This window comes from Biomphalaria glabrata, chromosome 3 (genome assembly GCF_947242115.1).
Source record: "Biomphalaria glabrata chromosome 3, xgBioGlab47.1, whole genome shotgun sequence".
In the NCBI taxonomy this organism is placed as follows: Eukaryota; Metazoa; Mollusca; class Gastropoda; family Planorbidae; genus Biomphalaria; species Biomphalaria glabrata.
The window spans coordinates 46,558,737-46,580,073 of NC_074713.1; the positions used below are offsets into that span (position 1 = coordinate 46,558,737).

Consider the following 21,337-nt stretch of genomic DNA (forward strand, 5'->3'; position numbering starts at 1 on the left):
AATCATATATATATAATACTTTAATTATGACCTATTAGTTAGTAATTGCTTTGAATTGACAGAAAAAGTTCAGTTTCAGTATAAAAGTCAATCTTATGGAATACACTTTAGGGTCAATGTAAGTTATATTCGACATGACATACTTTCATACAAAAGTTATTTCGAATTAAATGTCGAGTTAAAACAAATTCAAAATAAAATCTAGGTAAGAAAAAGAAAAAATACATTTTCTTTTAAATACAATTACTTTATTTTATAATTCTCACTTTAACTTTGTTGTTTTTCTCCTGAAGTTTTCAGTTCATTCAAAAGTTTAAAGTTTCATCCTGTCAGTATTAGACATTTACGAATTGATTTCAATATATTTGTTAACACCAAAATATCTGAGAAAGGTATTGGAATCTTTTGTTAGTAACATTTCAGATGAATAAAAATTTTATTACTCAAAATAAAAATAATAAATCGGTGTCAACTGATAGGTTTGGTACCCCTAGGTATTCATGGTGAAAAGAATTACCGGACCAGACATGTTACTATTATCACAATTTGCTTCAATCTAGTCCGACATTGCAGAACAAATAGTCACTCCCAAGTCACGGAATTTGAGATACAATACAGCTCTTCAAAAGAAATCGTTACGGGTTCTTTCACAAATGAAGTGACTTATTTTTTTTAAATATATTAATATAAATGGAATGCTTGAGTACGACTGACCCACAGTGGCCGCCCACGAGTTCCTAGCATAAACTCCATTTGTACTCGTTCGTTTTACCTTGCAACAGCTTTATGGCAACTGTAGCATGCACGGTGTCTCCTTCTTGTAAACACGCCCCATAGTCTGCAAGTAGTGATGCTACTCCACGGTGAGTCAGCATGGCCCGGGAGATACGACCCTTGACGACCTTTCCAAAAGCACCGGAGCCCAAGATAGGTCCGAACTTGAGACATGTCAAGGGCAGCTCCCACTCATCGGTCGCAACGGGGCCCTTGGGAATGCTGTTAAGGCTGTAGGGAAACACACAAAAAAAGGCATTTACAATTAGGTGCGCGCCAAGGTGGCAAGAGAAGTGTAAACAGGAAGTTTATTTATACATTGGATTCTCGTAGCTTCGAGTTTCTACACAGAAGAGTAAGTATGCCTGGCAGTGTTGTATGATCTTCGGATTGTCGACTGATGAACACAAGTTCGAACCTCGCCCAGCGTCATCCCCTGATGTCCTGCACGACGTTTTGAGTTAGGAAGTAATCATCTTCAAGAAACGTCTGAAACTAACAACTCAAGTTCCACGACAAGCTTGTTGGCTGCAAAGCAAGCTCCACGACAAGCTTGTTGGCTGCAAAGCAAGCTCCACGACAAGCTTGCTGGCTGCAAAGCAAGCTCCACGACAAGCTTGCTGGCTGCAAAGCAAGCTCCACGACAAGCTTGTTGGCTGCAAAGCAAGCTCCACGACAAGCTTGCTGGCTGCAAAGCAAGCTCCACGACAAGCTTGCTGGCTGCAAAGCAAGCTCCACGACAAGCTTGTTGGCTGCAAAGCAAGCTCCACGACAAGCTTGCTGGCTGCAAAGCAAGCTCCACGACAAGCTTGCTGGCTGCAAAGCAAGCTCCACGACAAGCTTGTTGGCTGCAAAGCAAGCTCCACGACAAGCTTGCTGGCTGCAAAGCAAGCTCCACGACAAGCTTGCTGGCTGCAAAGCAAGCTCCACGACAAGCTTGTTGGCTGCAAAGCAAGCTCCACGACAAGCTTGCTGGCTGCAAAGCAAGCTCCACGACAAGCTTGTTGGCTGCAAAGCAAGCTCCACGACAAGCTTGTTGGCTACAAAGCAAGCTCCACGACAAGCTTGTTGGCTGCAAAGCAAGCTCCACGACAAGCTTGTTGGCTGCAAAGCAAGCTCCACGACAAGCTTGTTGGCTGCAAAGCAAGCTCCACGACAAGCTTGTTGGCTGCAAAGCAAGCTCCACGACAAGCTTGCTGGCTGCAAAGCAAGCTCCACGACAAGCTTGCTGGCTGCAAAGCAAGCTCCACGACAAGCTTGTTGGCTGCAAAGCAAGCTCCACGACAAGCTTGCTGGCTGCAAAGCAAGCTCCACGACAAGCTTGTTGGCTGCAAAGCAAGCTCCACGACAAGCTTGTTGGCTACAAAGCAAGCTCCACGACAAGCTTGTTGGCTGCAAAGCAAGCTCCACGACAAGCTTGTTGGCTGCAAAGCAAGCTCCACGACAAGCTTGTTGGCTGCAAAGGTAAAAGGATGTTTATTTCAATTATGAACGTTATTGTTTCACGTTACACGTCATGTTCGTATGATATGAAATTATAAATTAACAGATAGATATCATAATTATGATTGAGCAATAAACATAACAGCTAATAGACAAATTAAACAGACCCAGATGTAAACATAACGAGTACGGACAGAGGCGTCACTAGGGTTGGTTTCCAGCGATGCGATTAGTTAATGTGAGTCAAACCCCCCCCCCCCGCCCTTCCCTACCTTAAAATAAAATTTCTCGGCTGTTTATTCTTATTGTTGCAACATTACACAAAGAGATAACTATCTGCATTCATTGATTATTACAATAGTGTTAAATGTGGGCTGATATTTTTTATTTTGGTATTTCTGAAACTTTTTCAGTTGAATGTCATCCCTAGGCATGGGAGTCACCCTGTGCGATCCAAACCCTGCACATTCCAGTGCCGACGCCACTGATTCAGGGCTAAAATATGAAACTATATATGAAATAACTGCAGACCTCTTTCCAGGGACGAAGACGGAATAGTTTCTGTCGTCTGGTGAACCCATGTAGGTCAAGGACGATCGTTTCAAACGCTTTCTTTTAAGCCAAAAGACGGCAGCTAGTACACACAAAAGAAGCACAGCTGCTGAGCAGGAAACAGCTATGGTCACCAAGGTCAAGTCAACCTGATTGTCATCGGACGTGGCACCTGGAGTAAATCAAACATCAAATGTATAAAAGAATAGACTAGGCATTACACCATCTTTCTAACCGTGTCACTGAGGCACAGAATGTAACAATAGCTCTATGAAAACACTTAAGCATCAAGTATGTTTCTATCAGAGCTCTCCTGTCAACCTAAGTTGGGTAAGAAGAAAAAAATTACTGATGAACTTATAAGATTGGTAACTCATAATTAAACAGGGCATGGTGACCGAGTGGTAAAGCGCTTGGCTTCCGAACCGAAAAATCTCAGGTTCGAATCCCGTGAAGACTGGGATTTTGAATTTTGGGATTTTTCATGCGCTCCTGACTCCACCCAGCTCCAATGCGTATTGACATTTGCTAGTGAAAAGTCAAGGTTGTTGGTCACATGACACACTCGTTAACCGTTTACTATTTAAAAGAGCAAAAACAGATTTTAAACCAAATTGATTTTGTATAAAATTGATTTCTAGGAAGAAATTTGTTGTCGGGTATGTGTTGCATATTTGAGTGGTGGGTATACCTTTGTTTAAATGAGTTCAACATTATCATATTTGATGTTACAATTTATATACAGGTGATCAACTCCTTGAATAATATGGGTGATTCACAGAACGCTTTATATAGATGAATTTATGTATTTACTTATTCATATTTAAACAAAACAAAAATTTTCCTTCTATGTTTATAGTTTCCAACTTACCTTTCACACCTGCCTCAGAAGTTGAAGGCATGACACTGGTCCCGGGGGTTACAGGATCATCATTGAGCTCTTCATTGGTAGTTTAACGAAACAGAAGTGACAATCAGGTCAGAATTAGAATTAATACAATATACACTCTATTTTGGACCGTTGCAAGTAATTAAATGATATGAGTAATGAAATTACAAATAAAGGGTGTTATCTTTTCAATTGTGTCATTAAAGTGTTGTTGTTTATTAGTTGTATTTATTTATTTACTGAGGGTTTTTTTTCGTCACTAATGTTATTTTATGTTATTTATTCGATCCTATTAATTTTTTTGTTAAATTTGTTTTTTTTTAAAACAGGTTTTTAAATGAAATTATTTTCAATCTTTACAAACAGGGTATGTGTGTGTGTATGTGTGTGCCAGTAGTTCACATTCAAAAATACAAATTTCTATAAATTATTGCTTACTTACTAAATGACAGAAAAGGTTAACTCTTTGAGGATAGTCAATTGAATCTTAAGCTTGATGAAATGTTCCTTTTACTTAAACATTCACAAAGTATTTACCTGGTGAACCGGACAAAAATTGCGAAATACAAAATAGCGAAATACAAAATAGCGCAGAGAAAAAAGCGCCGACACAATAGCGCGACTGAAAATAGCATACCGAATTTTATTTTTACAAGTGGAGACCCTGTACGGCCGCACGGTCTTGTACTGTCGTAAATCCGGGAATAGATAAAATTATGTGTGTCTTAAATATGTCTACATAGATATGTAGATTATCTTGAGACAAGTATCTCGCATCAAACCCCCGTCGTCTTATCGCCACAACTATGACAAATGACTCAAGTTACCTAACCCATTTTCTACCTCGCCAGTATGTTTGGTTTATCTCAGGCGGCTATTGACCACGTCACACATCATTTCATATCTTTCAATGTCTATCAACCATCAATAAGATATCAAAGTCTCCATTGTTTGATTGTAAATCAATATGCAGACTCAAACAGATCTTCTACAAGAACAGGATTGTACTTTCGAATATAAATAATAAATATTTAAAATATTTAATTTAGTCATATTTGTCTATTATGAATTTTGTTATATAACAGTTGTGTATTTATACTTTACATTGTCTGAAGTAATTACTAAATAATGAATAAAAACAACGGTAAATAAGACTATAAATAAAGGCGCTATTTTGTCGTTGCCATTTTGTTGTTGCTATTTTGTCGTCGCTATTTTGTTGTTGCTATTTTGTCATTCGCTATTTTGTAGTGTCAGATATTTACCTGGTAAGTCACTCAAGACGAAGGTGTGTACAACAACGTCATCCCAGGTCGTGTCGTCTGAATCAAAGAAAGAGAGATTGTGAACTGGTTTAATCTGTGGAGAAATATCGGCAAGTCACACAAAAGTTGGATTGGATTGTTTAATAGACTTTAAAAAAAATATTTCACTCCTTCCTGGCCTCTAAGCATTCTCTTTGATCAAGGGCTCAAGTTTGACACTAGTGGATACCTTACATCTAGCTCTAGCTCATTTAGGGTCAGGTTTTCTTGTCTTTCAACGCTTCTCAAACGATTATTTTTTTTTGTTCCCGGTCTTTTCATCCCCGGTTATGATGAAATGATCAAAGAAATGAAATGACCGGGGGATTAAATGACCAGGGGATGAAATGACCAGGGATGAAGTGACGGGGATGCAGTGACTGGGGATGAAACGTAAATACTGAACTAAAGGAAAGGGATATGTTGTTTTTTGTTTTTTTTTATTGAGGCTTTGAATTAGAGATTGAACAGAACAACTAGATCAATTAGATAATCATTATAAGACATCAGTTAGGCCAGTTTCACATTGAACTTCTCCTTCACTTTCACATATCCTTGGGTCTGCTGGACCGTTGGGGCACCACACAAGATCTGTCAACCTTCTTTCTCCATTCTTCTCTGTCATTTGCCTTTAATAGAATTTCATTCTGATATTCTTTCTGAAAATATTGAAACCTGCCTTTGTACCTGCCTGGGTGGACCACTTCGGGGGCCGATTTTGAGTTTGTGTTCCCACACAAACTGTCTTTGTAACCTTGTTATATATTTTTTTAGTAATTTTCTCAAAACAGAATAAAATAGAAATAATTTAATTTTATGAATTACATTTAATCAATTTTATTACATAAGAGTTATGCACAATACGCCATTAACGGCTTAACTAAGTCAATTAACTATTTACCTTCAATCCGTAGGTCACGTTAGTGGTCAAGTTATACAAGGGCAGAAACTCCTGGTGACATAATGCATAGTCATACAACGTGTCAGAAATTGAATCAGGAAATATGAGATTAATAATTAAAATTGGAATAAGTTTACTCAGTGACGTCATAAAAAGGGGAATCAACACAGTCAGTTTTCAAGGTAAAGGGAAATAACTTTGGTAACATTATGTAAAGGAGTTAGACAAGTCAGTATAGAGAACAATTCAAATATAAAGAAATACTTTTTAAAAAAAAAAATATATGTATCTATATCTATATATATATATATATATATATATATATATATATATTTAATGAAATCGTATTAATTATTTTGAATCAATCATGTTATTAATTTTTATTAGATCTAGATTCTAGTCTAAACAATAATAAATTAGTTCGATTGGAAATATTTTGATTAACTGTCATTATTTAGTGCAACTTTCACACTCCTAATACTTTTAGTGCGCTATGATGTATGATGTATCTCTTCTGTGGACCAGTGAGTGTATCTCTCCTGTGGACCAGTGAGTGTATCTCTCCTGTGGACCAGTGGGTGTATCTCTCCTGTGGGCAAGTGGGTGCATCTCTCCTCTGGGCCAGTGTGTGTATCTCTCCTGTGGGCAAGTGGGTGTATCTCTCCTGTGGGCAAGTGGGTGCATCTCTCCTGTGGGCCAGTGGGTGTATATCTCCTGTGGGCCAGTGGGTGTATATCTCCTGTGGGCCAGTGGGTGTATTTCTTTTGTGGACCAGTGGGTGTATCTCTCCTGTGGGCCAGTGGGTGTATCTGGGAGAAGGTTTCCGTGCTGCCTTTTTCAAAAACATTTTTTTTAAGTTGTTGGGTTCACAATTCAAACTCAAGACTTCGCGATGGAAAAAAAACATTGTTAGCCACTGAATTTACCGAGTACTTGTAAAAGTTAGAAGGTTTTATAGTCTATTGTTAGTTTAAAAATTATAGCGAACGAGCCAATTTTTTACACAAAACTTATCTCCCCTTTTTAAGCCCTGCAGTCTCCTCTATATAAAACAAAAATTAATTAATTACGGTTAATTAATTCATTAATTGCTTATTGTTTTCATTGATTCACATGTTGTCATCGACAATGAATAATTATTTAAAGTTTCAACTTGATCCGAGAATGGGAAATGGGAGAAATAACGTGCAAAAAATTCCACCCAGACAGACAGAGTGGTTTGATTTACGCTCTGTAAAAAGGGAACTAATCTTGCACTTATATACTAAAAATTTATGACAAGTGTGCAAGGTTTTCTTTAATTAAAAAATTAACAACTAAGGAAAAAAAATTTGTTTGAATGCATTTCTTTGGAAGTGTTATTTTTTAATGTCAAAGCGATGAAGATTTTCATTTTTGAAAGATTGTTCTAAAATAGACCCTATAACAGTACAACTCTATTAATTCGTTGGCTTTAATATATAATCCCGAGACTAATCCTTCAATAGATACTATTATACATAAATTATAGGTATTACAAGTATTAGGATATAATATAAAAGAATGTAATAAATACTTAGTACTAATACTAACTTCGTCTGTCACAGTGGTGAAAGCCTGGCCATCACAAAATTCTCCACCAATGGATTGGTTGCTTATGCATTCACTGTCAGTCAAGCCCCACTGTATCCTGTAGCCGAGAACTTCAGTTGTGTTAACGCCAAGCATGTGCCTCCGCCAGAAAAGTAATGCACCAGAAAGAGGCTTGTGAGTCATGACGCCGAGGAAATCGCTAGTGACTCTAACAAGTGTCTCAGTCTGATGAGTGGAACCATTGAAAGTGGCGTCTTGAGGGAAAGAGAGTGTAGTCTCTTCTTCCAAAGAGAGTGTGTCGTCATCAAAACTGGGCGTCTCTGGTCTCGACGTGGTCGTGTCATTGTTGAAAAAGGTCGTGCCGGTCCTTAATGCGGGTGGGTCTCTATTCCAGGTCAGGGGGTCCGAGCTGACTTTCTTGTACTGAAGTACCACAATAGTCCCGTCGTCAGCTACTACAGTCCCTTTGAAATGAAATGAACATAGAAACTGAAATACTCATAGAACGACTTTGAGGTAATGACGAAATGTTCACATCTGAATAGTGCGTACACACATATAGTGTACAGTTGAGATGACAGACATTTCACAAACGTAATGTATCCTAGGATTTACAGTTTAAAAAGTAAACTATTTAAGGCCTATAATACACAGTACCGCCATATCGCCTATAATACACAGTACCGCCATATCGCCTATAATACACAGTACCGCCATATCGCCTATAATACACAGTACCGCCATATCGCCTATAATACACAGTACCGCCATATCGCCTATAATATACAGTACCGCCATATCGCCTATAATACACAGTACCGCCATATCGCCTATAATATACAGTACCGCCACATCGCCTATAATACACAGTACCGCCACATCGCCTATAATACACAGTACCGCCATATCGCCTATAATACACAGTACCGCCATATCGCCTATAATACACAGTACCGCCATATCGCCTATAATACACAGTACCGCCACATCGCCTATAATACACAGTACCGCCATATCGCCTATAATACACAGTACCGCCACATCGCCTATAATACACAGTACCGCCATATCGCCTATAATACACAGTACCGCCACATCGCCTATAATACACAGTACCGCCACATCGCCTATTGTGACAGGTGGGGAAATGTGACGTGTGTCTGGCACGTTTTATGTCTAGGGGATGATTATTTTTAAAGCTATCACACCCCCACTTATCAGGATATGAATCGGGAGCAGACACGCAACGAGACGAAGCAATGAAAGATAGATACAAAAGTTAAAATAAAGAATATTTATTTACATAAATATACATATAAGGATAAAAAGGGGGAGGGTTTGCATCTATCTCTAGTATATTCTATGTTTAATCATCACTCTTGCACCTAATAAGAGAGTATGTCACTTTGTCCTCTGACTTAGCTGGTATTCCTGTTGATGTCGCAGCTGGCTGTGTCCTGGCTTGAGGTTCTGCAGCTGGAGGTGGCGCTCTAGCGGATAGAGGGACGCCGGCGATATAGTTCTTGTGGAGTCTCAGTCCCAAGTTCTAGTATCTGTAGTGGGCACAGTATGGCGGGTGGCCGGATACCGTGGGCACAAGGTTACTGCGGGCAGAGCTGATCTGCCGTGGGCAGTGTAGGTTACAGGATATGTCCAGTGAGTTGCAGAGGGTTGGCGTAGCTATGACGTCTCGCACAGATCTGACTCTATAGGGACGTCGCGCCTAATAGCTTGACAGGTGGGCTGTCGAATAGGCGGGCAATGCCGATAGCGCCAAGTAGTAGAGTTGAGTAGATCTCCGTAGGCGGTAGATGATGCTCAATAGGAAAGTGCAGTGCTGAATAGCACTAAGCACATAGATAGGCCAGTAGGCAAATAGGCGATAGGTGATTCTTGATAGCGAATACAGTGCTGAATAGCACTGAGCACCTAAATAGGCAATAGGCAGACACCTGAGGGAGGCTGCGGATAAATAAAGACAAGTTAGGACATGTCTCTCATGCATCTTATCGATGCCCTCGACTGAGGTGCATTCGTCAGATTGGTGAAATTGCTTTAGAGCACAATGAGGAGATGATGACAAATGGGATTTGGGAAAATAGATGGCAGATAGTAGCAACATAGAAATGTACATAAAAGGGGAAATAATAACATAAATGTACATAAAAGGGGAAATAATAATCTGAAATAAACAACACAGGTGGATAGAGAAAGAGAAGGGGGGGGGGTGGGCGGTGGTCAGCGACCCAGACGATTTGTTTACATATGACCGTCGTTCGAGAACAATGGAGCGCGCTTGAATGGAGAGGGTGTCCATTCAAGGGGCGCAACTCTCGTTAGAGTAAAATGACTACAGGGGAGATAATCCATTACAGGGAAGATAATTCATATCTCTTTTCTAGACGCAGTATCAGTGCGCTAGTAAAATTATCAAGGCTGTCAACCGAGATAAAGGAAATAGACTAAGATGTACAAATATATACATGGTTGCATCAACGATCAATTGAGCAACGTAGCATTAATAGATTAATGCAATACATAAATAAATACATAGGACATGTTTATGTTTTCTACTTACGCCAGTGAGAAATACACAATGCACTAATTAAACATAAATGAACTAAGCAAAATCCACATGATAAAATCCAATGGAAATATACAAAAGTAATTAAGATGGAACTTGTGATTAAGTTCGGCTTACCACCAGGTATTCCTCTAGGAGAAAGGATAAGTGATATAGTCCAGACTCGATAGCTCAGCTCGAATGAGAAAGAGAGGGTGATTTGAGTTGGTTTACTATATATATATGCCTGAAAAGTGTGGGCGGACACCGGAAATGTCCTAGGCTAAGAATTATCTTACACGTGGGTGAAGTCCGACAAGCGTCACACCTTGGAGTACCACGCGGTGTATTGACCCGTGTAATCTCTTAGATCAAAGAGAGACGTGGGGGGAAGAGTGACATTCATTCCACCCAAGGGGGGGGGGTCAATCGCGGCGGACATCCGCGGATAAGACTAAAGAGAACGTGTCTATCTTTGCCCCGGTCAAGGGCAGATAAATGAAAGGACTGGCCTAATTTTCTCCAAGGTGGTGGACTAAGTCTAGCCTGGTAGAGAGGAAAGGTGGGGCGGGTGAAGAAATCAGGGGTAGGATGGGGAAATAATTAAAATAAAATAAATAAATAATGAAAAATAATAATTAATGCTGTGATAATTTAGAGTGACTCTGACAGCGAGTTTTTGACTTGTCACATACGCCGCCGCCAAGATGGATCTATCGCAGAAAGATCCATAAAGTGCGAGCAGACTGATGTCACTCTAACTTTAAGATCAGTTGTTATCACAGCATTAGAAAAAAAATCTGAGAAAAAAAAAAAGGGATAGCCATGTCAGGAGGAGAGTCTATCCAAGTCGGTCCGTGGTCTACTTCCCGTCCCTGATTATGTAGTCACCTGGGTGAAACATTTGGGGTTGCTCGGGAGAGTAGATTGGGCGATTGGATGAGTAGCTTCTTCTTCCTGGGGCGGATTGGTGAGCGTGATTGGGGCTTAGGCGGGGTGCCCAAGGCACGTTTGCTCGTTGGGGCTTATCTCCGAAGCCGCCGTGAGGCGCTTCTCCACGAGAGTAAGTAGTCAGCTTACCTCGGTATCGTCTGACACGATCAATGTCAGGGAAGAGTGGCCTGATAAAGAATGTGGAGTTCTGCCTGAGAACGTCCCCACGGGTGCGATAATCTGGCTTACATCGTGGCTTCCTGACACGGTCAAGGCCAGGGGAAGGTTGATATCGAACGGTGGCTGAGGAGCCATGGTGAGAAGAGTTTTCACGAGCGCGAGGGTTCGGCTTACCTCGTGACTTCCTGACACTATCAATGCCAAGGAGAGGTTGATTCGGAATGGTGGCTGAGGAGCCATGAAGAGGAGTGAGTCCACGAGAGCAAGGGTTCATCTTACCTCGGGGCATTCTGACACTGTCATTGTCAGAGGACTGTTGCATGATTTTGGCTGAGTAGCCTGGGTCAGGTAGACCCTTACGAGCGCGGGTAAACGACTTAACTCGTGACTTCCTAGCAGAGTCAATGCCAAGGCAGTGTGGTTTGAGCTTCGCTGATGAGTCGGGACTAGGCGTGTTAGTGTGGCGACCAGGGCTTCCAACCAGCTGGTTGCGGCCACCTCTCTGCTTTGTCGATCTACCGACGGGCAGAGAGAAGTAGGGTTTGTTGACTACTCCAAGAGGGACATATTTGGAGCCTAGAATGAAATCATACACTGGCGTGTCCATGACGGCGGCGTCAATGGTGCCATGTACGTACCTGCACTCCACGTGTACCCTAGCAATAGGAAGAACCTTTGGAGGAATCTCACGGTCAAGGGACTGAATCGTCACAGTTCTATCTGTGAGATCAGCCGGGTCAACCAGTGCTTTGCAGATAACTGAGCTTACCGCACAGCCTGTGTCAAATAGGGACCGGACGTACCGTCCGTTAACCAGAATCTTCTCTATCCCGGGGGAAGATGAGACAGGGTGAGGAAGTGCCGGTAGGACTTCCGTTTTCCTAGAGCCAAGGGCAGTGTGTTCAGGGGCCACAGTCAGTGTTGATATGACGTATGGGTCGCCCGCTGTTCTATCAGTGCGTGTTTGCTGATTAGACGCAGAGGGTTTGGGGACCGCGGTCATTACTGAAATGGTCTGTGAGGCCTGCTGCTTTTGGCGGTTGGGTTGGTGGCTACGCATGCTGTTGTTGCAGTCACGGTAGGCACGGTTAGGTTTGTTGCCACGCGTGCTGTTGTTACAGTCACGGTGGGCTTGGTTGTTCTGGTCATGACGAGGCTTACGTGCTGGAAAGTTGCCGTTTTTGTGCAAGGCTGGTTGTTGGACTGGTGCCTTTTTAGGTTGGGGTTGGCTTGGGGGCATGGGCTGAATTGGGGCGTCGCAGTTTGCAGGACTATTAGACTCAGCAGGAGGGTTGGGCTGGGTGGACAATGTGGAATCATCGAGAGGAGGGATATCAGGTATGAAAGCTTCATCCTTGGCAGCAACTTCTGTGTCCGTTTGGGCAGTGTACCCGCTTTGGATGTGAGTCGTGGTTTTGCTCTCCTCTGCTTCCTGGTCTTGTCTTGCCGGTGTGGTGTTCAGCTCCAAACTCTGCGGCCTATAGCTCTGTCTGATTTCTGGTGTTTCCTGTGCATGGGCTTTGTCCAATTCTTCCATTTCTTGCTTGAATTTTCTTTCATTGTCAATCAACCGGCGTACGATGTCTTCCACCTTGGGGTCTTCATATCCAAGGAGCATCATAATCTCCTCAACTTCAGAATCTAATTCTGTTGAGTCCATGATAATAGAGGACGGATTAGAAAAAGTATGAAATGGAATAGCGGAAAGGGCCACTGGAGAGCAATTGTTACAGGAAAAAGTGCAGAAGGAATGCGGTGTCTGCCTAAGTTAATCACAAAGTTCCTGCAAGGAAATGTTACACATAAAATGCAATAATAGTAATAAATAAAATATGACAGAAGTGACACTCTTGATAATGCGAAGTGATGATACTTATAAATATTTTTAGAAAGAAAAATATTGATATCGAATTTAGTTATTGCTGCCTGTTCGTGCCTGCTTTACTATGGGTTAAATCCAGGACGGGCTCGCCAAAATGTGACAGGTGGGGAAATGTGACGTGTGTCTGGCACGTTTTATGTCTAGGGGATGATTATTTTTAAAGCTATCACACCCCCACTTATCAGCATATGAATCGGGAGCAGACACGCAACGAGACGAAGCAATGAAAGATAGATACAAAAGTTAAAATAAAGAATATTTATTTACATAAATATACATATAAGGATAAAAAGGGGGAGGGTTTGCATCTATCTCTAGTATATTCTATGTTTAATCATCACTCTTGCACCTAATAAGAGAGTATGTCACTTTGTCCTCTGACTTAGCTGGTATTCCTGTTGATGTCGCAGCTGGCTGTGTCCTGGCTTGAGGTTCTGCAGCTGGAGGTGGCGCTCTAGCGGATAGAGGGACGCCGGCGATATAGTTCTTGTGGAGTCTCAGTCCCAAGTTCTAGTATCTGTAGTGGGCACAGTATGGCGGGTGGCCGGATACCGTGGGCACAAGGTTACTGCGGGCAGAGCTGATCTGCCGTGGGCAGTGTAGGTTACAGGATATGTCCAGTGAGTTGCAGAGGGTTGGCGTAGCTATGACGTCTCGCACAGATCTGACTCTATAGGGACGTCGCGCCTAATAGCTTGACAGGTGGGCTGTCGAATAGGCGGGCAATGCCGATAGCGCCAAGTAGTAGAGTTGAGTAGATCTCCGTAGGCGGTAGATGATGCTCAATAGGAAAGTGCAGTGCTGAATAGCACTAAGCACATAGATAGGCCAGTAGGCAAATAGGCGATAGGTGATTCTTGATAGCGAATACAGTGCTGAATAGCACTGAGCACCTAAATAGGCAATAGGCAGACACCTGAGGGAGGCTGCGGATAAATAAAGACAAGTTAGGACATGTCTCTCATGCATCTTATCGATGCCCTCGACTGAGGTGCATTCGTCAGATTGGTGAAATTGCTTTAGAGCACAATGAGGAGATGATGACAAATGGGATTTGGGAAAATAGATGGCAGATAGTAGCAACATAGAAATGTACATAAAAGGGGAAATAATAACATAAATGTACATAAAAGGGGAAATAATAATCTGAAATAAACAACACAGGTGGATAGAGAAAGAGAAGGGGGGGGGGTGGGCGGTGGTCAGCGACCCAGACGATTTGTTTACATATGACCGTCGTTCGAGAACAATGGAGCGCGCTTGAATGGAGAGGGTGTCCATTCAAGGGGCGCAACTCTCGTTAGAGTAAAATGACTACAGGGGAGATAATCCATTACAGGGAAGATAATTCATATCTCTTTTCTAGACGCAGTATCAGTGCGCTAGTAAAATTATCAAGGCTGTCAACCGAGATAAAGGAAATAGACTAAGATGTACAAATATATACATGGTTGCATCAACGATCAATTGAGCAACGTAGCATTAATAGATTAATGCAATACATAAATAAATACATAGGACATGTTTATGTTTTCTACTTACGCCAGTGAGAAATACACAATGCACTAATTAAATATAAATGAACTAAGCAAAATCCACATGATAAAATCCAATGGAAATATACAAAAGTAATTAAGATGGAACTTGTGATTAAGTTCGGCTTACCACCAGGTATTCCTTTAGGAGAAAGGATAAGTGATATAGTCCAGACTCGATAGCTCAGCTCGAATGAGAAAGAGAGGGTGATTTGAGTTGGTTTACTATATATATATGCCTGAAAAGTGTGGGCGGACACCGGAAATGTCCTAGGCTAAGAATTATCTTACACGTGGGTGAAGTCCGACAAGCGTCACACCTTGGAGTACCACGCGGTGTATTGACCCGTGTAATCTCTTAGATCAAAGAGAGACGTGGGGGGAAGAGTGACATTCATTCCACCCAAGGGGGGGGGGTCAATCGCGGCGGACATCCGCGGATAAGACTAAAGAGAACGTGTCTATCTTTGCCCCGGTCAAGGGCAGATAAATGAAAGGACTGGCCTAATTTTCTCCAAGGTGGTGGACTAAGTCTAGCCTGGTAGAGAGGAAAGGTGGGGCGGGTGAAGAAATCAGGGGTAGGATGGGGAAATAATTAAAATAAAATAAATAAATAATGAAAAATAATAATTAATGCTGTGATAATTTAGAGTGACTCTGACAGCGAGTTTTTGACTTGTCACACCTATAATACACAGTACCGCCATATCGCCTATAATACACAGTACCGCCATATCGCCTATAATACACAGTACCGCCATATCGCCTATAATACACAGTACCGCCATATCACCTATAATACACAGTACCGCCACTTCGCCTATAATACACAGTACCAAAGTAGCCAAACTACGTGAACCAAAAGAATGGACCCTAGTTCGAAACTTCCCATGTATTCATCAAACTCAACAGCAGATACCTTGTTGATGTCCAGCTGTCCATTGTTTAGCATCCTTGTAGACCAAACCCTGGACATCATTGTTAATGACTTGATCCGGTCCAATAGCTCGAACCTGAAAACAAACAAAGTTCTTAGGTAAATTTTATATTTTAAAAAAAGTACCCCTTTAACTCCTTGCGATCGGACAGTCGGACAGATGAGGTCATCAGATTTCTATAGTTGACGGTTAAGGAGGTTGTCCGTTTTATGTGGCCAGCACAGCGACCAATTGCCTTTACTTTCTCCAACTAAAGTCAGGTAACCATTAGAGTTGGGTGGACTCAGGGGCGCCTTAAAAATCCCTGAATTCAATATCCCAGATTCCAGCCCAGAACCCCAGGTTCGGAAGCCAAGCGCTTCATCACTCAGCCACCGCGACACTAGTCAGTTCAGTAACATCCAGGAATTCATTATACACATTGGATACAATGAAATTCTTGCAGTCATTTCTCTTTACTTCAAGAGCCCCGTAGGGTTGGGGCAGCGAGCCCTTTCGCCATATAGCGTTAATGGGCCCAACAATTTTAGTTCCACGTCTGAAACAAGGTTAAAACAAGTCAAATATTTTTTTTTTAAATCTCTAAAAAAAAAAAAAAAAAAAACCACTTTTATGAAGGAAAGTTACATCAATTATTTTGATTAATTAATGTTTAATATAGCTCTAGAGAGAGCTATGCGACTGCAAATATTTTGAGTAATCATTTGAGTAATCAATCTACACACGGGTGACCTCCCCTTGGTTTTCTACATTTTCTCTATAAAACAACACGAATTGATCCGCGACTGGGAAGTGGGAGAAATGATGTGCACCAGATTCCAACCAGACACAAAGACCTTAAAGTTGAAATAAAATATCAGTAAATTCCTGTCTAAAACTATTTCAGTTCATATTTTTTCTTGTATTTCAGATTTTCTATAAATGCTTCCCGATCAAGCAACCACGTAGTATACAAAAAACCAATTGCCAATTCCCATACATCTCATAACACTTTAACTTTTATTTAACTTTTTTGATAAAGAGTAGCCTATTCTCAAACAAATGCTGACTATGATTATACTTATTGTAGTCTATTAGACTTACCGTTATACCGATGTCTGTATTAGGAGGCATGTCTGATTTGTTGACATGGATGTCTGTCCCGAATTCTGTCTTTAGAAAGGGGGAAAAGTTACATAATATCGAATAAAAGGAATCAAATAAAATACTTAAGCTTCGCCTATCCCTTAGTCTGTTGGACCGTTGGGGCAGCATATAAGATCTGTTGACCGTTGTTCTCCATTCTTGTCTTTTGAATTGGATAGAATCACTTTCCTTGACAAGTCGTCCATTTTTTCATGTTGTCTTCCCATCGCTTTCTCTGTTTGCCTCTTCTTGTTTTGACTGGTAATGTTCCCTAAAGGAAAGTCTTTGCGAGCGCTGAGGACCTTGTGATAGGGTCGTAGAGTTTTAGTATGTGTTTTGGCAGTAGTTAGCAGGTCATCATGTGGTCCAATCGCTGGACTAATCCTGTCTCTAATCTCTAATCTAATCTTTGTTTGTGATGCGGTCATTGTATGTGATACCTAGGATCTTTCTGTAGAATCTCACTTTTCCATTACTCACTTTTCCATTACTCACTTTTCCATTACTCACTTTTCCATTACTCACTTTTCCATTACTCACTTTTCCATTACTCACTTTTCCATTAAAAGAAAGCTCTTCTCCAGACAGCCTCCAAGATTCGCAAAGCCTATAAGAATGTGACCGGAAGGCGCATCAGTCTGATTTTAGTGTCGAGGTCTATTCCTTTGTCTTTCCATATTGTGAGTTTTGCAAGTGATGCTGTGGACTGTGCAATTCATGCCAGTTGATCAGGTTTGGTTCCTCACATCTGAGACAATAGCTCCGAGGTTCAGACCTTTTATATCGAATGGTCACGGTGGTTAGCGCTTTGGACTATCGTCTCCATGGTCTATAACTCGAAACCTGCAATCTGCCATCTTCTGTCAGCTTCTGTCATCTTCTGTCGTCTTCTGTCATCTTCTGTCAGCTTCTGTCAGCTTCTGTCAGCTTCTGTCATCTTCTGTCATCTTCTGTCGTCTTCTGTCATCTTCTGTCAGCTTCTGTCATCCCCTGTCGTCCTTTAAGATGTCTGGTCCATGACGTAATAATTTATTTTATTTTTTAAATGAATGTCTGAAATATTAACTAAATTAAACTATCGACAAGTTGTTGCATTTCTTTTTGTTTTTACTTTAAAATTGGACAGCTACTGACCCCTGGCACGGTCCTATTACCCAGGACGTCTGCGATGTACATCTGAGCAAAAGCGTCCAGAGAGTTGGCCACATGAGCGATCCTGATCAAACCCCATACCACGTGGTAAGCGCTGACGTATCCGGCGGAGCCGAGATTCTCGGGCGGTAGCCACGTGACCACCACAAGCTGGCTGTCTGTCAAAGGGAGAGCATTCACTTTTACTTTTCGAACTGGCCCGGGCTCTACAACTGCAAAAACAATCACAAGCATTAACAAACAAAAAAATACAAGATAGTGTTGTATTATTGTCGTTGTAAAAATAAGACATTTAAATTAGAATGAATAAGTATAGGTCATTGTAAGACTAGCTGAAATTTAAACAAGGGAGAGCACTCTCTAGGTCTGGCTTTAAATCATTATTTCGAAAAGATTTTCAGTGCATTTTTCAAAATTCTGTTTATAGATTTTTACAAAAGAAAATAATATTTCCTTTTACTTGGTGGTGGAAGGCAATGTTCTCCAGTGTAATAGCTGTGTAAATCCTGGCAACCTGAGGATTACAGAGAAAAAAGTTCTACTAAAAGTTCTACACTTCTGTTTAGGCTTCAGTCATTAGACAGTTATCTTCTCTTTGTTTGCACAATATAGCTACGTTTATCTACGGTCAGTTCGATTGGTTTATAAATCAATAAAACTTGAGATACAAAAATTTAAATAATCACAGTAAGAGCCACCTTTTGTTCTAAGTATGTTCTTTAAAATTGTCCGGGGAGGGGGGCTTTTTATTTTTTTAATTTTTAAACAAAAATTTTGTTGTTGTAATTAAGACTTTTTCTCAGCTAACTAACGCGATTCTACTCCACTTTCTGAGGCCAGAAAAGGTTAAACCCCTCCAGACTGTCGTACATCGTTCTGCTGACGACCTTGCGTGACAAAAATCATCCTGCGACAAAACTCTCAAGAAGTCAAGTTTATGCGCATTAAGTACCTCGCACGTCCATTGCATAAAAGTACTAACCAGTGCTACTGCCTCCTTCGTTTGACTTCATTTTACCTTTTTTTTACAAAGATGAATAGTGCGTTCCAGACACCTGGAGATTACATTTCTGCAGCTCAGAAAAACGCTTGGCGGACCTTGACGAGAAAGCTTACAGCACTCCCCCAGAGTACCCAGTGTCCTACATGTAGGCTAGTTGTTGTTTTTTCGGTGTCCAAGAAGAGGTATCAAGTAAATTTGAGAAAAATTCATTTAGAGTGGACAAAATGTAGATTTGGTCTTGTATTCAGAGATGGGCAAAATGTAGATTTGGTCTTGTATTCAGAGATGGGCAAAATGTAGATTTGGTCTTGTATTCAGAGATGGGCAAAATGTAGATTTGGTCTTGTATTCAGAGATGAAATCTATAGCGTAGCTTAATTTGTATTTTGAAAAAGAAATTCTGATCTTTATGTTCTTTGGCAATGAAATTTTGTTAAAAAAATGTCACCCATGAGAGTGAGATTCGGAATTCTTAAGACACCACCGAGGTTGGTTCTTGTGCTGGCCATGTAACACCCTGGTTGACCGTTGGACGTCAAAACAGATAATTTTGCATCATCCGGCTTATGAATGGCTAGGTGTCTGGCTGAGAAAACGTGACATTTACTTACCAAGAGTGTACGAGAATTGAGTGGCATCACTGTTGATTTCCTGGTCACACACATGGGTCAGATTGAGCTGTCAGAGATATCGTTCGGTGAAAATAAAACTTTAATCAGTGTAAAACAAAATTGTGTACAGAAAACTTCACATAAACCAAGAAACGAATTTTAGGAAATAGAACAACAAAAAACGTACTTGAAAGTTGAATGTACAACCAATGGCGTAAGTAAACATTCTTCCAGTCTGGACAAAGAGGTCTTCTTTCTGGACATTGAGATATAGAAAATGATTGGCCTACAATATTGTTATGTATAAGCCACACTACAAGAAAAAAGTTTAGAATATATTATTGAAGATGTTTATCTATACGTATAACTATAAATAACCAGCACGTCTCTTTCTTTCTGTGTATTCGGTGTAAAGAATATGAAAATGTTTATTATGTATGTAATTTATAACGTTTTGTTTATGTTGTTGTTTTTTTGTTTTTTATGGTTAGGGTTTACTTTGTTTTGGGGTTAGGGTTTGGAACAAAATTGCTTCCCCCCCCCCCAACTCCAAAGTTCTGGATCCGCTAGTGGTTCTAGGTGATAATTGTTTCTTCGATGATATGTCTTCATATTATTTTTCAACCTCCATTTTTATTTAGCTGTCTCATCATGGCAGTTACGTCATTGAAATCCTGGGCTTATGCCATTTTTTTGAAAAAAATTGTAATATCAAATTTGTTATGCACTCTTTATATGTTCAACTATTGTGGTTGTACTTACTGCTTGGTCTTTGGTGACTTGTATGTTATCATTTATGATATAGAACTGGTCAAGATGTTTGTTCATACACTTTGTGTCCACTTTTACTTCATATTTCAGTTCATCGCCAGACCATCCTGAATGTAACATCAAACCAGTTATCACATCTATTTCTTATAGTCTAGATATATATTTTATAGCATGCCACACACGCCACACAGACACATAACCACCACACACAAGCGCACCTACTTTGAATAGTAAAATGCTACTTTCAAACTTTGCAGTAACACTTAGAACAATGAATATTTACCCAAATCTGGCTTCCACATCAGAGTGTATATTATTGTTTCGTTATCCAGACTTGTCTGGTCGTGGTCGAGGATGGTCAGAGAGATGTTTCTAGGCTGACCAGGTGGAGACACTAGAGTTGAAAATGAGCAAAATATTTTTAAAAGTCCTTAAAAAAAAACGAAACTTATCTAAGAGAAAAAACTCCACACTTACAACTATATCTTTCAATAATGTAGAGGTTATTTCCCATTTTGATCTCAAACAAAATAATTAATTAATTGTCTGTTTGTTTGTATTTTTGTGTGTTTTTTTTTATTGATTCATGTCTTATCTTTTCATTTTCTTATGTTTTCCTTTAGGTTCCATTTCAACGCCACCACATTTCTTTATTTGCTTTCTAGTCTATATTCCAGTCTATGTTCTAGTCTATATTCTAGTCTATATTCTAGTCTATGATTGTTCTGGTAAACTTCCTCTTGTGTCTTTGTTTGTCAGGAAGAAATACTGTATTGGTCTTAAAAATGTTCCAGCTTTACCAATTGTTTTGGCGGGTTTACTGAAGCCTGCTATACCAGCAGAAGACACCGCGGCCACTCGCAGGTCTGGTGAAAAACACGGACCTTTGTTGTTAGTAAACGTCAGGGAAGAAACATTCACCACCTGTAGAATAGTGGAAAACATAATTTCATTGATGAAACATTCACCACCTGTAGAATAGTGGAAAACATAATTTCATTAAGGAAACATTCACCATCTATAGAATATTTTAAAACATTTCATTGATATAACAGTCATCACCTGTAGGATAGTTCCAAATATATTTTCAATGATTCACCACCTGTAGCACTGATTAGAAAAGAGTCACTGATGAAACATTTAATATCAAGGGACCAATGAACAACTTTATACATCTAATTCCTTTTAGAAACGGAATTTGCTGGTCTC

General features: G+C 40.5%; 1 protein-coding gene across 2 annotated transcripts in view; it reads right to left on the minus strand.

The window, feature by feature from the left end:
• Positions 1 to 21,337, minus strand: part of LOC106070668 (uncharacterized) — a 75,930-nt gene that overhangs the window by 41,751 nt on the left and 12,842 nt on the right. For both annotated transcript variants that reach the window (XM_056022341.1, XM_056022339.1), the window contains exons 5-19: positions 20,929 to 21,052; positions 20,412 to 20,522; positions 20,120 to 20,235; positions 19,545 to 19,613; positions 19,358 to 19,424; positions 18,204 to 18,257; positions 17,726 to 17,955; positions 16,550 to 16,618; positions 15,448 to 15,541; positions 7,436 to 7,899; positions 5,864 to 5,914; positions 4,924 to 5,017; positions 3,641 to 3,709; positions 2,749 to 2,941; positions 773 to 1,005 (exon numbers count right to left, since the gene is read on the minus strand). In XM_056022341.1, the coding sequence (XP_055878316.1) occupies positions 773 to 1,005; positions 2,749 to 2,941; positions 3,641 to 3,709; positions 4,924 to 5,017; positions 5,864 to 5,914; positions 7,436 to 7,899; positions 15,448 to 15,541; positions 16,550 to 16,618; positions 17,726 to 17,955; positions 18,204 to 18,257; positions 19,358 to 19,424; positions 19,545 to 19,613; positions 20,120 to 20,235; positions 20,412 to 20,522; positions 20,929 to 21,052 (2,038 nt within the window). The remainder of the gene's footprint in view (positions 1 to 772; positions 1,006 to 2,748; positions 2,942 to 3,640; positions 3,710 to 4,923; positions 5,018 to 5,863; positions 5,915 to 7,435; positions 7,900 to 15,447; positions 15,542 to 16,549; positions 16,619 to 17,725; positions 17,956 to 18,203; positions 18,258 to 19,357; positions 19,425 to 19,544; positions 19,614 to 20,119; positions 20,236 to 20,411; positions 20,523 to 20,928; positions 21,053 to 21,337) is intronic.